This window comes from Branchiostoma lanceolatum, chromosome 14, assembly GCF_035083965.1.
Source record: "Branchiostoma lanceolatum isolate klBraLanc5 chromosome 14, klBraLanc5.hap2, whole genome shotgun sequence".
NCBI classification, from domain to species: Eukaryota; Metazoa; Chordata; class Leptocardii; order Amphioxiformes; family Branchiostomatidae; genus Branchiostoma; species Branchiostoma lanceolatum.
The window spans coordinates 17,111,818-17,128,547 of NC_089735.1; the positions used below are offsets into that span (position 1 = coordinate 17,111,818).

At 40.9% G+C, this 16,730-nt stretch overlaps 1 protein-coding gene across 1 annotated transcript in view; it reads right to left on the reverse strand.

Annotated features, from left to right (window-relative positions):
* LOC136448432 (anthrax toxin receptor 1-like) overlaps positions 1-16,730 on the reverse strand; it is a 38,714-nt gene that overhangs the window by 11,854 nt on the left and 10,130 nt on the right. Inside the window, exons 4-8 of the mRNA XM_066447988.1 lie at positions 12,123-12,204; positions 4,596-4,620; positions 4,104-4,177; positions 3,879-3,947; positions 3,254-3,337 (exon numbers count right to left, since the gene is read on the reverse strand). Of these exons, the coding sequence (XP_066304085.1) occupies positions 3,254-3,337; positions 3,879-3,947; positions 4,104-4,177; positions 4,596-4,620; positions 12,123-12,204 (334 nt within the window). The remainder of the gene's footprint in view (positions 1-3,253; positions 3,338-3,878; positions 3,948-4,103; positions 4,178-4,595; positions 4,621-12,122; positions 12,205-16,730) is intronic.

Genomic DNA, 16,730 nt, shown 5'->3' on the forward strand with positions numbered 1-16,730 from the left:
AAATTTGTCACCTGTTGATTGAATTATAGACGTCAGTGTTCTAAATTTCCCAAACAGAATGGATACTGCTTTTCAGACTAGCTTTCGTGAGGATGGAGGTCGAGGAACTTTCCGTCGAATGTGCTGAAATTGGCGAGTTAGTGGCTTTGAATTCTGAATGCTCTTCGAAATCCATCCTCAGGAAAAGCATTATTCATTCACGCCATATAATTCAATCATCAGGTGAGAAATTTAGAACACTGACGTCATATAATTCAATCATCAGGTGAGAAGGCGACAGCACGGCATAAGTAACAAACAGTGGAAGATCCCAGAACTATGACAGACTTACCCCTAAGCGATTTCAGGGGGTAAAACTTGAAATATTCTGGGGAAAACAATTCTGTTTTGTGAGGTTGAAATTTACATTTACTTCCCTATATTAGCACATCTGCATCACTATTTGATACTTAGGGCATTTAGAAATAGCACAGAAGCAAGCCACAAAAGGAGTATTATATTTATTGGGTCCCCCCAAAAATCAGCCCAGAATCCAGCCGTAACCGTTTTCTGTCGACAATTTTCGGTAACTTCCGGCCGCGTGACGTCACAATGCACATTGAGCCATGACCACGTGATTATTTCTTCGGAAGCGTTCGGGACTTATCGGTCAGAATCGTGCATGTTCGGAAGATTTGAAATGATGGCTGGCCTCCAAGTGCTCAGATTTTCAATGAGTTCCCAGCACACAACGACATCACATTTTTGCTCCATGATGGTCGATATGCGATGGGATAGTATTATCTAAACTTACTATGGATAGAAATCAGAAAAAATTGATTTTGAATATTAGACTTTCAGGGCCCTAATATTGCTTAGGTGGCCTTTAAAGGAGCAAAGATACGATGTCGTTTGTTTGGTGAGAACTGATAGAAAATTCAAGCCCTAATCAAGGACATTATGTCCTTGCCCTAATAGACTGAAGTGTCCATCACAATTAGTGGTTCGACCAATGAGAGAGTGACTGCATGTCCGTCAAATATTTGCATTTTTATGTTTCAATTTTGCATTTCTACGTTTTGACGGGGGTGGGCGGGGCTATGGTATCGGTCTATTTACACTTGGCACGTGAAACTAAAAGATCACCATGTAGCTTAATTTTGTGCCGCTTTTGAGCACTTTTGATAAGAAATCCGCACGCAGATGTGGTTAACAGAGCAACTAGAATATTTCCAGTTTTCAAGCCTCATAAAATGCTCTGGGTGCCTTTAAGTGAAACAAGTGTAATAAGGTGCCTTTCTCTAGTACTAAGACAGTCACTTAGTTCTTGGTACAATATCAAGGTAGCAGCACACAGTATTTCGCCGCGACCCCCGGAGCTGTGACGTAGCGGTAAAAAAAAATAGTGCGCCCTAAACCTTGAACCGTGTGTAAAAACGTTGACGTGAATACCAGCGAGGCACGAAATTTACTGTATGGCAGTATGATAAGTGGGCTTTCAGATCGTACGAATGAGATTATGAAGTTTTCCCATTCGGCGTATAAATGCGCGTGACCTGTGCAGCTGCCTGCCTAGGTGAATCGGCTGCAGTTCCGAATAACCCCTCATGACCCCATATCAAAGTGGCCGTGAAATTGTAATGAAACCATGACTTTTTGTTGTTTTCAGTTATTTTGTAGATCGTACCCTTGACTTCAACATATTCGTTTGTCGCGATTTTGTAGGGTACCCTACTATTATTTTATCCACGTCGATGTTGGTCACTTTGTGGTCCTTAACTATAGAAACCCCCATAGGCCGAAAACTGTGTTCTGCTACCTTACGCCTACAGTAGACGGAAGCACTTTCTCCTGGCTTGTTCTGAGAAATAGGGCAAGTAGGCGGGTGACTGACGATCTTAAGGACCTCTCATCCCGGGGGTCGAAGCCTGACGCACGCCACAGTCACGCCACTGTCTGGAATTGGTGATTCACTACAAATCATCTGGATGGGGGCCTGGCGAACCTCCATCTCGTATCAGCCATACGGTGATTTACACCATTCACCCAGACGAGAGACCTGGCGAATCCCCGTCTTGTATAAGCCACGAAAGGGTATGTCACCCCGTGAATAGTTTCATCAGGTCGTAAGTCACTGAATAAAAATACTCTTTTTACACAACCAAGAGATTTATTCCACCGACGTTTCGGTGACCATCTGTCATCTTCTTCAAGACAATTCTGACTGTTTCATATAGCAATGCAGCACAGCCGGTGGAATAAATCTCTTGGTTGTCTAAAAAGAGTTTTTTTATTCGGTATGTCACCCCGTAAGGGGCAGTATAACCCCGACGGTGCGAAAGCACGTCCACTGATGACAGATGTTATCATTTTTTTACTCCACCAGCAGTCGGTTGCGGGCACTTTATCAAATGCTTTGGCAAAATCCGTAATTATAAAACAACTCTAACCTGCCAGTGGTCCCCAAATTACACCGCTTTTCCTGACACCAAAAGCTATCAAATCAAGACAAAAGGTACACAAACCGGTATCCGCCATGAAGCCTAAATTCTGCATTGGGTTTCGTCTTCCCAATACCTATCCACATTCTAAATATCATTGATTATGCAAATTGGGTCTTAATTTGTATAACTGACATCTATAGCTGTACCATATTTCTTTCTTCGTTAATTATGCAAATTAGCCCTAATTTACATAAATAGTGGTTCATCAGGTCAATCATTACTTAGGGTCTCTACATGCGCCAACCATTTCCCCAGCTATTCTCTTGCTTCGTCTCAAACACAATACATGTATGCACATGCTATGGTCTCAAATCTATACACGAGCCTAAGAGGTATCTACCATAGCATGTCCAGAACTGGAGATATAAAACACGATAGTTCAGTTGTAATACCACATGAGGCCGCCAGGAGGTCCAAAATCGTAATCAGTTGCATATGTTACATGTTTGAAAATCCTGACGCTGAGGTCTATGAAAGACGTGTCAAGTTCGTTGAAAGCATAGAGCGTGACGTCAGCTATTTGCATATCAGTTGATCGTAGCTCACGCGTTTTAGGACACCTAGAAATCTCTAAGATAACAACTATTACATCTTTACAGCTCACAGAAGGGAATACCAGAAGAATTCGTAAGATCTTGCCAATAGAACGACGGCCAGTGCGATTGAGCTACGGTCCATTGACATAAAGGACGATAACATGGCGGTCAGCACCTGCCCACTTCGTTGATATGGGAAACGCTACATAGGTGCAAACAATGAAGTTTCTTTACCACATCAATGATGCTATCCAACGCTTCAAACTCGTGTTGAAGGTACACATAGTCCTTGGGAGGTTTGTCTGCCACGTATTTCAACTGTAAGATGGGTAGAGATAGGCGACAAGAGAACATAGTAGAAAGAATTTGATTCGTTAATGCTGTTGGTAAAAGTTAATTATTTGTTCTGCAATGAAGTTAAGGCAGCACTTATAACTAACATAGTAGAAAGAATTTGATTCGTTAATGCTGTTGGTAAAAGTTAATCATTTGTTCTGCAATAAAGTTAAGGCAGCACTTATAACTAACGCTATATAAGCTAGACATCGCTGTCAAAAGGAACTCTGAATAGCATTGACACGTTTGACATCGCTGTAATATTGGCTTCCGTCTTGCCACCAACTATGGGTGACCGTTGATTACACTGTGATAAAGCAAGTGTAAGAAAAATGACTTGTTTCAAGCCTGTAACAATATTACAATTTAGTACGTCATGAACTTTTCATAAATGTTGATAATGTATACGTGTTGGAAATTGTGTGCTGGCATGTGTCTGCATTTCCACTTCGTATTCTTATTTCCTTCCCTTTTTTTCTTGAAAAGTGTAACACCATCGTTCTAGTCATGGAGGACATCTCACCTGGACGGCGTCATAATTTCCGACTCCAATTGCAAAGACCGTTGCTCCTAAGGATCTAGACTTGTCTGCCTGGAAAATGGAAATAGCAACAATATACACAGGTCAGGTATCATGTTTCGGAAGATGATAAACACATGTGACTGCCCTAACATTCTATGCTATACAAACCGTAGCAAAGTAATTTGACTATATCATATGATCTTATATATATTGGTGCAATCTTACCTCATTAAACGACTGAGGCTCATCGGTGAGTTTTCCATCCGTCAGCGCAAATATTATGCTAGCGGTGTCTCCCCCTATTGAATGATAAGACCAAGGAAGAATTTTAGCACCTAAGTCAGGGTCTTCTCTGGGTACTTCTGCAAGACTATGAACATTACATGTTGCATCAATGTTCTTTAAAACTGTATTCAAACTTGTTTGTAGACCTTTGTGTGGGGGTTATCATTCGAAATTCTAGTGTCATCAGAATAACGACCTTTAACAAAGTAAATGTGCACGTTTCATCACCACTGAAATTGAACATATGGTTTGTTATCCTTACTAGCAAGCTTTGATATGTATATTCTATAAGGCCTTTTCAATATCATTGAAAGAACCTTGTGAGCACAGTTTCGTTTTTTCGTCGTCAAAAAGAATAAGGGATTATTGAACAATTATCTCAACACAGTGTTCTTTAAAAATGTAGGACATTTAACTGGGTGCAACACTTACCTAGAGCCTCAATCTGAGCATTTGCCTGTAGATAGAGAGAAACGGTTATATAATTATATCATACAACATGTATGGTAGTCCGCTGGTAACACTTACATGTAAATATCCCACAGATAAGCATAGCCAGGTGACTGTCAATCCAGGCAGTTTTATGGGGGGGTGCAAAACAAGGTACAATGTCCAGATTAATAGCATACGATTTAAACTATAAATTACTGAGATTATATCCGGACATTTCGAGTGAAATCCATTACCCTTCTTTAGCGTCACTAGAATGCAGGCCTGCTAGAATTAATGAACATCGTCACATATATTATATTAATGTTATGACGTAATGATGATGTAATGGTCAAGTGCGCACGAGGTCCGCTGTCCGCCATCTTGTTTATATATTGTTCGGTTGCACTGTTTGAGAGAGCTCCTAGTAAAGTCGCGTTTATCTCCGTCTCGGACCTTCTCCCGTGTCCATAGCTGTAGTATGGCAAAGTCACAAACACATGCATAAGCTACATTGATATGTAAAATGAGTTGGGATAGTAAGACAACACCATAGGAAGTTATTGTCCTTTGGGTGGCAGCAGTCAAACCTGACGAAAGGTGGGTGAAAAACCTTAGCAGTCATAGACTCTCAGACTCAGAGAAGTGACTACTTTCCAGGGACTGAACTTTGCTGTTACTCCTAGGAACATCCCCACCATTGACATATATATACAGTTACAGAGACTGAGTCAGCCATACGTTGTGCACGTCTTCCCCACAAACAAGCCGAAGCTCTGCGAACCAAAGTTGCCACAACACCGTTGTCCTGGACAGAGCAAGGTACATTACGTATAAAACAGGGGGGACTTCGTGAACAGATCAAGGACATCCGGCTTAAGAGCGACGAGGTCATCACCTCATATGACGTCTGCTCTTTGTTCACCTGTATTCCACCGAAGGGAGCAGTAACCGTCGTAAAGGAGTTTCTAGACACGGACACCACTCTGGATGAGATACTCGGTGCAGACTTCAGCGAAAGGTGGCGGACAAGTTTATCGAACACATAAACAACGTGGATGGCAACATTAAGTTCACCCAACAGATGAGCCAGGACAACTCACTGTCCTCCTTAGACTCAAGAGTGAACATCCAAGAAGATGGCCATATACAGGTTGACGTGTACAGAACCCGACTCACACAGACCAGTACCACGCTCGTACCGGCCAGCGCCCCGGAGAAGCCATAGGATTTAAATCGTGGGCTTAGAAAATTATATCACATCAAGCTCAACAAAATATACTTTCTGGAATTCACAGCTGTCTGTTTTGTTTTGTTAGTTTGTTTGTTGACAGATCCTCAGTAGTTATGTGTGCACACCAGTATGGGCGATCTTCTACATTGTTACTGTTAGTTGAACCGTTATTTCTTCTAACTACATATGTAGCACGGTCTAAAACACGACGTAAGTTGGCGATTTTGGGGGGTAAAATGCTGTACATTAGTTATACGTTCTAAGAAACGGAGATCTACAAAGTACCTTATTGTTGGCGCTTCACAAAGGGGAGTATGTCACGGAAGGGAGTTTGCCACGGGAGGGAGTTCGCTTCGCCGCGAGTTACCATCTCGTACCCAGGTTACTTTGCGCAAGCAGTTCCCTGATTGGCGGCCGGTCAGTCCTCGTCTTCTCGGTCCCAGGATCCGCAGTTCAACCAAATAGCGCCACCATGCGATCTGTTTATGTATTGCGCGTATTATACAAAGGCTTCCAATGCTATTTGGGTGGGTCTTCTTTTTTTGTTTCGACGCTGCGGAGGAGCGTGGACCAGTACCTAGCTTTTGACTCCCATCACCCCTTGGAGCAAAAGCTGGGTGTCATAAGGACCTTGTTTCACCGGGCTAACACCATCATCACATCAGAATAGGCCAAGTCTAGGGAACAACATCAACGGGTATCCCGGCACTTCAAGTCGGGTCAGTTATACTAGAAACGCCAGATGAAAAGGCCAATGCCCTAAACGATTTCTTCATACAACAGACAGATCTTCCTGCCAGAGACGACCCAACCCCAACATTCCAACCTACCGCCATCCCTGGAACAGTTCTTGACTCACTTCAGCTATCACTTGACGAGGTACGACAACAACTATGTGCCCTCAAAATCGGAAAGTCATGTGGTCCCGACAATATCACTCCGAAGCTCCTACGCCTAGTAGCAGATCCTATATCAGGACCTCTAACTCAGCTGTACAACAAGTCCCTCCTCCTTGGACAAGTTCCTTCGGGGTGGAAAAAAGCAAACGTTACCCCCATCCACAAAGCCGGCAACCGACACCTAACAAACAACTACAGGCCTACATCATGCGCCTCTCTAAAACGCAAAATCAATAACTTAGCTTCTCAGTTCTCAAAATGTCCATGGAGACTCGATATTCGCCAAGCGTATTTCTGCAATCTAAAATTTTACAAGAAGAAAATCAAAACAGAAAAGCGACTTTTAAACGAAAGGAAATGGCACAAGCTAAGCAAGCTCAGTAAAGAAAATCCACAAAAGTTCTGGAGGGAGTTGAAGCTACAAAAGCAGGATGAAAGTGATAAACAGGACATGGACCATAACATTAGCCCCGAAGAGTGGAGAACTCACTTCAAAAATGTAAATGACCTCGTTGAAAGTAACGAATCTGATAAAGATTTTCATCAACATGTTTCCCAGGTGAATCCTGAACTTTTAAAGACGACAAGCAAAAACACTGATACACATTCTGTAAATAACAAACCCACAGACAATATTACAGACAACATAATCCACAATCTAGAGAAACTAACAGAAAAACCTCTGGACTCCGACATTTCAGCAGAGGAAATTATAAAGGGGCTGGGTAAATTGAAATGTAGCAAAGCATGTGGAACAGATTCTGTCTTAAATGAAATGTTGAAATATAGCAATACACAACTTATACAACCATTGCAAAAACTCTTTAATATAGTTCTTAACTCTGGAAATTTCCCACAACAATGGAGCCAGAGCATTCTCGCACCAATACATAAGAGTGGCAATGTATCGAACCCGTCAAACTATAGAGGAATTGCCATTTCTATTATTCACACTAATACTGAGCAACCGTTTACAGCGACTTCTAGAAAACAACAATATTTTGTCCCCCTTTCAGTCTGGATTTCGAAATGACTTCCGGACTAGTGATAATATCTTTGTGCTGAAAACTCTTATAGATAAACAGCTATCTGTACCCGGAGGAAAATTATACACATGTTTTGTGGACTTCAGAAAAGCCTTTGATTCTGTGTGGAGAAATGGTTTATTCTACAAAGTCTTATCCTCAGGTATCGGTGGAAATTTCTTCCAAATTCTACAATCAATGTACAGTAATATAGAATATTGTGTGAAGACATCCCATGGTCTCTCAGATTACTTCAAATTATCTTGTGGTGTACGTCAAGGTTGCAATTTGAGCCCACTCCTTTTTAATCTATTTGTAAATGACCTTCCAGCTACATTAACATCACCATTATGCGACCCTATAACCTTAAAAGATACTCCCATAAGTAGTCTCCTCTGGGCAGATGACCTTGTGCTCGTTTCACAATCAGAAGCAGGTCTGAAACAATGTCTAGAAAGACTAGATACATTTTGTTCCACTTGGAAACTATCTATTAATAGAGGAAAAACCAAAGTAATGATATTTTCCAAAACTGGGCGAGCTAGTAACAATAAACGCTCTCCCTTTCAATCACAAGGACAAACTATAAACTTCTCAAACTGTTACACATACTTAGGAGTAGACATCACACCATCAGGATCATTCCATCGTGCCAATAGACAACTTAGAGTTAAAGCACTGCGGGCCTCTTTTAAACTTAAATCATTGCTGGCATCAAATCATAATCCGTCAATTTCTCTCGCTCTAGATTTATTCAATAGTCTCGTCAAGCCGATTTTGCTTTATTGCGGGGAAATACTGGGAACAAACGCTAAAGGAAAAGAGCTCATCTTCAAAGTAATAAAGGAATATCCGAATGAAAATATTAGAGAACAAATATATAACATCCTTTCCCCGATACTGGGAACAGATGTAAATACTAGCATACTAAGGGCTACCCGTGTTGGAAAGAAAACTGATATATCAACTATCCGTCCTGTTCTTGTTCGATTTAGGAAATATACTGATAAGCTGAATGTTGTATATCAATCAAACGTATTGAGAAATCAAAATGTAGCATTAGAACAACCTGCTGTTTCTTATGAGATTCCCGATTTAGAACATGTATTGATTAACTACTGTAAGATATTGCTTCGTGTTCCTAGAAGTTCTGTTAATGCTGCTGTAATAGGAGAGTTAGGTATGTTTCCACTGTATATAGATACTCAAACACGACTGATTAAATATTGGCTAAGATTACATAATATGTCTAACGAAAGAATTGTTAAAAAAGCATACGACACTGCTGTTATACAAGAACACGACTGGAGTACCCATGTACAAGATATACTGTCAAGACACGGTTTCCAAAATATTTGGCTAAACCCTAATGTCAACGCCAACTATTTTGGTAACATGTTCAAGGAACGTCTGAAGGACACATTTCTTTCCAACTGGAGACAAAAGATTAGGAGTTTTAGTAAACTTGGAACATATTCGAAAATTAAGACAACCTTCGCTCTGGAGAATTATCTTTTGACAGTTCAAAACAAATCCTTTACAAATAGCATAACAAGGCTGAGAATTGGAGCGCATTGCTTAGAAATTGAAAAGGGTCGTCACAAAAATATACCAGCCGAAAAGAGAATGTGTCCCACCTGCAAAGAAAATATTGAAGATGAATACCATTTCCTTATGATATGTCCATCTTATAATGAAGAAAGGAAAAGACTGATGATTACATGTAAGAAGGAAATAACACTACCTGGAACAAGTAGAGAAATATTTAATGTACTTCTGTCATGTCCTGACTCTGTATCTGTTTACCTAGGCCAATTCATATATAATGCTATGCAAAAGAGAAGCCGTGCCATAACGTGAAATATATCACGCCATTATCTTATGTATCGAGTAATGATGTTAGGTTAGTGCACTAGTATAGATAGTCTGTAGTTGTTAATATTCCATGTTATTTGCCGTACATTGTACCTGATGCAATTGTTGTGCAATAAACTTGACTTGACTTGACTATATCCCTACTTAGCATTGTATCAAAGGTTCTAGAAACCCTTGTCAACAAATGTCTAACGGCACATGTCAATCCAATACTGACAGACCATCAAAGCGGATTCAGACCTCTTGACAACACTACGCTACAGCTGGCTCGAATAATAGAGGAATGGACTGAAGCCATGGATGACGGAGAGATTGTGGGATGCGTGTTCCTTGACCTTCGAAAAGCATTTGACAAGGTCTGGCACGCAGGACTGCTATCCAAACTTAGAGCGTATGGAATCAGTGGACCCATGCACAACTGGTTTTCCAGCTATCTGTTCGAGAGACGCCAGCGAGTGGTCATCCAAGGTGTGGCATCAGACTGGAAGTTTCCCCTAGCCGGAGTACCACAGGGTTCTGTCCTCGGACCGACGCTTTTCATACTCTATATCAACGACCTTGCCACTAGCTGTATACAATCACAACCAAATTTATTCGCCGACGACACTTCACTGTCCTCCTCCCATCACTCTATCCAACATGTAGTTGCATCACTGAACAGAGACCTGAGTTGTCACCAGCCATAAACACCTCGGCGTTACCCTCACAAATACCCTCTCCTGGTCAAACCATATCGACATCATCTCTACAAAGGCTAGACGATCTTCTGGTTTGCTATGTGCTCTGAGGAAGAAGATACCGAGGGATCTACTCCTCAGACTATACATGACAATCGTGAGGCCAAACCTCGAGTATGCAGACGTTGTCTGGTCTGGTCTTACCAAACGCGATCAAAGGACTGTGGAATCCGTCCAATACCAGACCACCAGAATCATCAGCGGCCACTTTGGGCTACCGTATCCTTCATACGAAAGTCTCTACACCGAACTATCACTACCGTCACTCCAGTACCGACGCAAGTTCCACACAACTGTGACTCTCTACAGACTTTTGAACGGACGCTGCCCTCCGCATCTACAAAGTTTGCTGCCCCGAACACGTGCGCCTGACACCAACTCCCGCTATCCCCTTAGAAACAGTGAACACTTGACTATTCCAGCGTTGAAGACTACCAGATCCCAGAGAACATTTCTTAGTAGAGAGATTTCACTGTGGAACTCTCTTCCTGGTAATATCCGAACATCACCCACCGTCAGCTCCTTCAAAAAACAAACTCTGCACATCACTCGGCAACAAATACTCTGTAAATAATGACTGAAATATTTGATATATGTATTGTATAACCTAGTACGTAATGTAAACCTAAGGTTTGGCTTTGCGTCGTCAACGATTTTATATATAATTTAGTCTCGTGCATTTTTTTTACCTTAGGCGCTTTAATTTAGTTTTGTGAAATTTTGTGTTAATTTTGTTTCTTCTATGTTTTTAGCTTGGCGTTTTATGTATCTGTTTGGCGTGCTTTGTGAACGTTTGTAATGAATTCTGTTACCAGGGCTAACCCTTTGTAATAGCCTTTGGCTAGTTGGGTAGCCCTGGCTGTACTTTTTACAGTCAAATAAATCAAATCAAAAACACTTGCACCTGAAGAACGCGTTGAACAAGTGTGGCTACAAAACCTGGACTTTCAACAAAGCTCTGAAAGGGATCCTAGAAGGCTTCAATATTGGTACCAATTCCAAACCACACGCAACGACAAAGCCAGGTTCATCCTAAGGTTCATCCAAAGGTACCAAGTCTGAGCTGATTAACAGACTGAGGTGTGAAAGACACAACGGTAAGGACACCTACATCGGGGAAAACAGATCACCACTGAAGATAAGGTACAGACAGCATTGCAGAACTACAGTAAGCAAATACTCATCGGTCATCTACCATCACGCACAAAATCAGCAGGGACACTCAGACCGTAAACCACGGTGGTACGAAAGTGGAGCCAGGGAGGCCATTCTACGAGCGAATCTACAACCCCACCTTAAACCGGAAGGGTCTCAGGACTTCGTGCAGAACTCTCCTGTACATGGGGCACCGCCCTCCCCCCACCCAAAGGACAATAACTGTTCCTGTGGCGTTGCTTTACCATTGGAAATATCCCGACTCATCTTACATATCAATGTCGCTTGTGCATGAGTTTGTGACTTTGCCATGTTCAACCGGGTTTTCTAGGTCATTGTATGTAACCACATAAAAACCTAGCATATCTAGGAAAAATTACCAAAAAGAAACACAATTTCTGCTGTAGTACCAAGGTCGGCCGCCGGGAGGTCCATAATTGGCCTTCATGATCTTCGTCTTTCCACCTATCCACGTACCAAATATCATAAGAATCCATCCATATGAAACACAGATACACAGACAAACCCAAAACAACACCTCGATTTGATAATAGATACTCATTACATATACATGTATCTCTATGCTATACAGAAAAGGCAGTTACCTTCCGTAAACCGTGACTCATAAAGGTTCCTCCGTACGTGTCTATCTGGCGAAGGTGGGACAGACCATGCCTGATAACATCCCTGTGGATAGCATTGGTACTGCAACTTATCAGCGTGCATAGAACAGCATTTTGTTGGGCAGCTCACCCTTACTAGTCCAGGAGAAGAAACCTGAAAAAGTGGTCTCGTAGCCCACACTGTATATATTTTGTCCAGTATCATAGAATGATAGCTCATTGTCTCTTGATCATTTTTGGCGATGCCTGAGTGGCGACGCCTAATGGTATAGTCTTGTGCGCAGTTTGCAATCATTGTACGGGAATGTGTCCACAAGAATGCAAGGGATAGAAAGTGGGTCATGCAGCTATTTTTAGTCTATAGGAATGTTTGGAATCTTAGTGGAAAGGAAACTGTCTACAGGGTGTACCCCAGGAGTGCAAAGGATAGAAGGTGGGTCATGCAGCTATTTTTAGATCATCGGAGTGTTTGGAATGTAAGTCAGCAGGAAGTTCCTGGCATTCCATCGCGGACACGAATTCCTAAGGTACTACGTATACATGTAGTAACATACTGCCTATTCACGTTCCTGATATCTATGGGGTATGAGCCATACGTGTACAAAGAATGTTGTTGTATTGTGTGTGCTATGTCTGTTGGTAAGTGGATAAGTATGATGTTAGCATGTGTAATAATTGTAGATTTGGCTAACATGGCGTTGATGTAAACAGCAGTCCTGTCAGAGTAGAATGGCCATTGTTGTGGTGGGAACCAAAACCTCCTTGGGGAACCTAAGCAATGAGCACCGAGTGTTGTTTTTAGTTGTCTTTGATGAAACTGATGTTCATTCTCGTGGTGGGATTATGCTGGTAGAATGTAGTTGAATGTAGTTGTGCTGTCGTTGTCTGGGTGTTGTCTGGTGAAACTGATGTTCACTCTGGTGGTGGGATTATGCATGATAGAATGTAGTTGAATGTAGTTGTGCTGCCGTTGTCTGTGTGTGTGTGTGTGTGTGTGTGTGTGTGTGTGTGTGTGTGTGTGTGTGTGTGTGTGTCTGTATTTGTCCAACAGAACAGGTACTCATCAGCCCTTGTCGTTGGAAATCCCGTATGAACAGCACCACCTATCAGTGCCTAAGCAGGGTACAAAAATGAAAACAACAACTACCGTCGCCATGGCAATGTATTTTTTCATTGCCAATCTTGTTAGGTATGTTGTTCTATTGTCCGGTGGGACATCATGGTTATAGGGCTCTTAATGCACATTTATGCAAATGAGGCAATTTTACCCTCTGCCACCCCCACCCCCGTATTGTTGGAGATTTCCGATAAACCCGAGGGGAGGGAAGTGCGTCACTCGCGGGGTGTGGTGATTTTCAAGAAGTCTGAAAGGATTTGAGGAGAAGGGGTCGCACTATGTACTATTTTGTTAGGATTCCCTTGGAAATCAGTCATTTGTGAATAGATTAACTATGGAGGCTACCCCTAAACGAACCCGAAGACTAACCCTGAAACAGGTACCTCATCGGACAGGCTCGCTAAATTGCGCCAAAGATTTGCGCTAGCTTTGCAAATTTTCCCTTGCGTATTATTATGATACTGACCTTTTCTATTCCCAAATAGTATGAACTGATTTTTAATGTTGCTCTAGTTTTATCGTTGTAACACAAGCTTTTTTGTAGCATACATCGATATAACATTACTGTTGCTTTGGCGTTATGCGATGTTTGGATAAAAATGAGTATGTCCGAAATGGATAGCCATGTAAATGAGGACTAATTAAGTGGACACTGACTAATTTTTTAGTTGGCCGTCTATCAACAAGCTCTAATTATGATGCTCTGCAAACCGAAGTATGTACAATATAGTAATTTTCCATTTACGGTTGTAACAAGTTTCCTTACAATGCTAAGTTACAAGTTTCCATGGAAATGAATGCCTCAATGCTCAGGAAATAAAGATTAACCCATGAGTAGTGATTACCTTCACTGTTTGTCTGTTTGTTTGTTTGTTTGCAGTGGACCAGGATAACTCAAGAATGCCTTGATGGATTGTTTTGATGTTTGGTATGTTGGTAGGTATTGATGAGATCTAAAAAGGATTAGATTTTGGGCCCCCTAGCGGCTTCTTACGGTACTGCAGCGGAACTTCCTGTTTTAATATCTCGTGTTCTGGACATGCTATGGAACTGATTTTTGAGTGGTACATAGATCTTTAGACAGAGAGTAAGTGGTACGGGTTTGGAACTGCAGGAGCAGGTTTTGCGTCTGACTTTGAAGGGGAATAACTCAAGAAGGGCTTGATGGATGGTAATGATTTTTGGTAAGTAGATAGCTTGAGTGATGATGTACATGATCAGATACTTCTTATGCAAATCAGTATCTAATTTGCATAATTAATGAGGAAAGTTAATACATCCGCCAAATTCCATGATAGGATTCTGAAACATGTGATATATGTAACTGAGGAAGAGAGAAAATATGTAACTGAGGAAGAGAGAAATATTTATTGATATGAACTATGCAAATGAAGACCTCATTTGCATAATTAATGAGAAAATACTAGAACAAGATGGCCTTGATGGATGGTCATGATTTTTGGTATGTGGATAGCTTGTGTGATGCTTAGTATGATTGGCGATGATTATGCAAATCAAATTCTAATTTGCATAATTAATGAGACAACTTAAAAAATTTGCTTTGTTCCATGATATGACTATTCAAATTGTAACTGACGAAGAGAGGACTGTTAATAGATGCAAATGTGGGCCTAATTTGCATACTTAATGAGTAACTTCTATTATTATTCCACACTGGCAAATGATGGCCATTTCATACATTTAATACTTTTTTTGTGGCATCGGGAAGTTATGTGAATATGAGCATCGTTGAATCGAATTATGCTAATAAGGGCCTCATTTGCATAATTGATGATAAGTATTAGCATAACCTTCTTTGTTAAGCTCATAATTTCTTAAGCTCATACTTTGGACATGTTATATTTCAAGACAATCAACTGGTATGATTTATAGTTGATGAGAAACACGTCAGTCATAAAGGTTAAAATCATTTGGCGAAGGTATGAGGTCGTGGAACTCTAGTTTGATAATTTTTCAAGTCTTATGTCATTCTGACAAGTACTATTTATGTTACAAACAAACATTCCTGCATTATTCTCAATCTGGCCACATAGAGACATTTTTAGATTTAAATGCATATGCACCTTATGCATAAAAAATACATCAAATAGGATTTTTCTTCTCCCAAAATCAATTTCACCTGATTCTACTGTGAAACACAACCAGTGTTTCTTTTCATGAATCGATTTAACTCACTAAACTGACTCGGCTGTATAAGGCGCTAGGCCATTTGTTGCTATGGAGGTATATTTTCCCTAGCAACGGTTGCCATAGAAACACGCCACGCACTTTCGAGTGTCAGAAGATAAGCAGTCCTTTGCCGCTTGCGACTTTCTGCAAGTGTGATGTCATTTGGTGAAGTATTACATGTTTGCTGCTTTATTTTGGGCAAATTTGCAGAAATCTAGAACACCCTAGGTATAGCGCATACAATGCATCGTGGGTGAATTACATCAGATCAGATTTTATTCTCATTGAAAATAAATTTGCTTAAACAGCTCTAAAACCATGATGTCCCACCAGGACCATAGAACAATAGACCTAAAAATGATCAAGAGACATCAAGCTATCATTCTATGATACTATGATACTGGACTAAATATATAACGGGCTACGTTTCTCATTTTCTAGGCCTCTTCTGAGAATCTCCTCCTGGACTATACACAAATAAAACTTTTATACCACATACATTACTCGTGCTGATGCAAAATATCATCAAACACTACTATTACAATTTTTGCCAATTGGACAAAGTGTATTGAAACGGGATACATGGACCGTTCTTGGGTTCTTTGGTAACCCTTCTCAAACATCCTGCAAACCATGTCGTCCACACAGTATATCTCTACCATGCCTGCCTTCATTTTCAACATGGCATACGATGCGTTATGATAATAAGGCCACGTTCATTTGATTATATGGATGATATCCTCTGGGAACCCTAAAACCGATGCGAGCATATGAATAAAAAAAAACTTTGGCCAAAAAAAAGGTCAGGAAGGTTTAACAAAATGACTAAACACACATGGTATGATATACCAAATAATAGATTCTTCATTTTTGTTCCTTCAGATCTTTTTTGGCATTCTTCGACATTTATTTTGTATCTGTTTTACCGATCTTTTGTTTTGCAATTTATGGTATAAGCTGCTATATAAGATTTACAATATGGTCGAGAACTTTTTTTGGGAAATGGACTAACGTTGATGCGGGCGCGGATGTCATCCATACACATCGCTGGTAATACATCCTCTTGGATAAGGGAAGGCCGTAAATTTAAGTCTCGTGTGTGAGAATTCTTTTTTTCTTTCTTTTTAAACATCCATTTGATATATACAACGCTTTGGTGCAATAATGTCCAGTATCAGGCTGAAATTGCAGAAGTTGGCAGAAGTTGAAATCGGGTTACGTCATATCTAACATCGGGATTTTCCGAAAGCCATCGGACGAAATCCGATGTTATCTGAAGATAG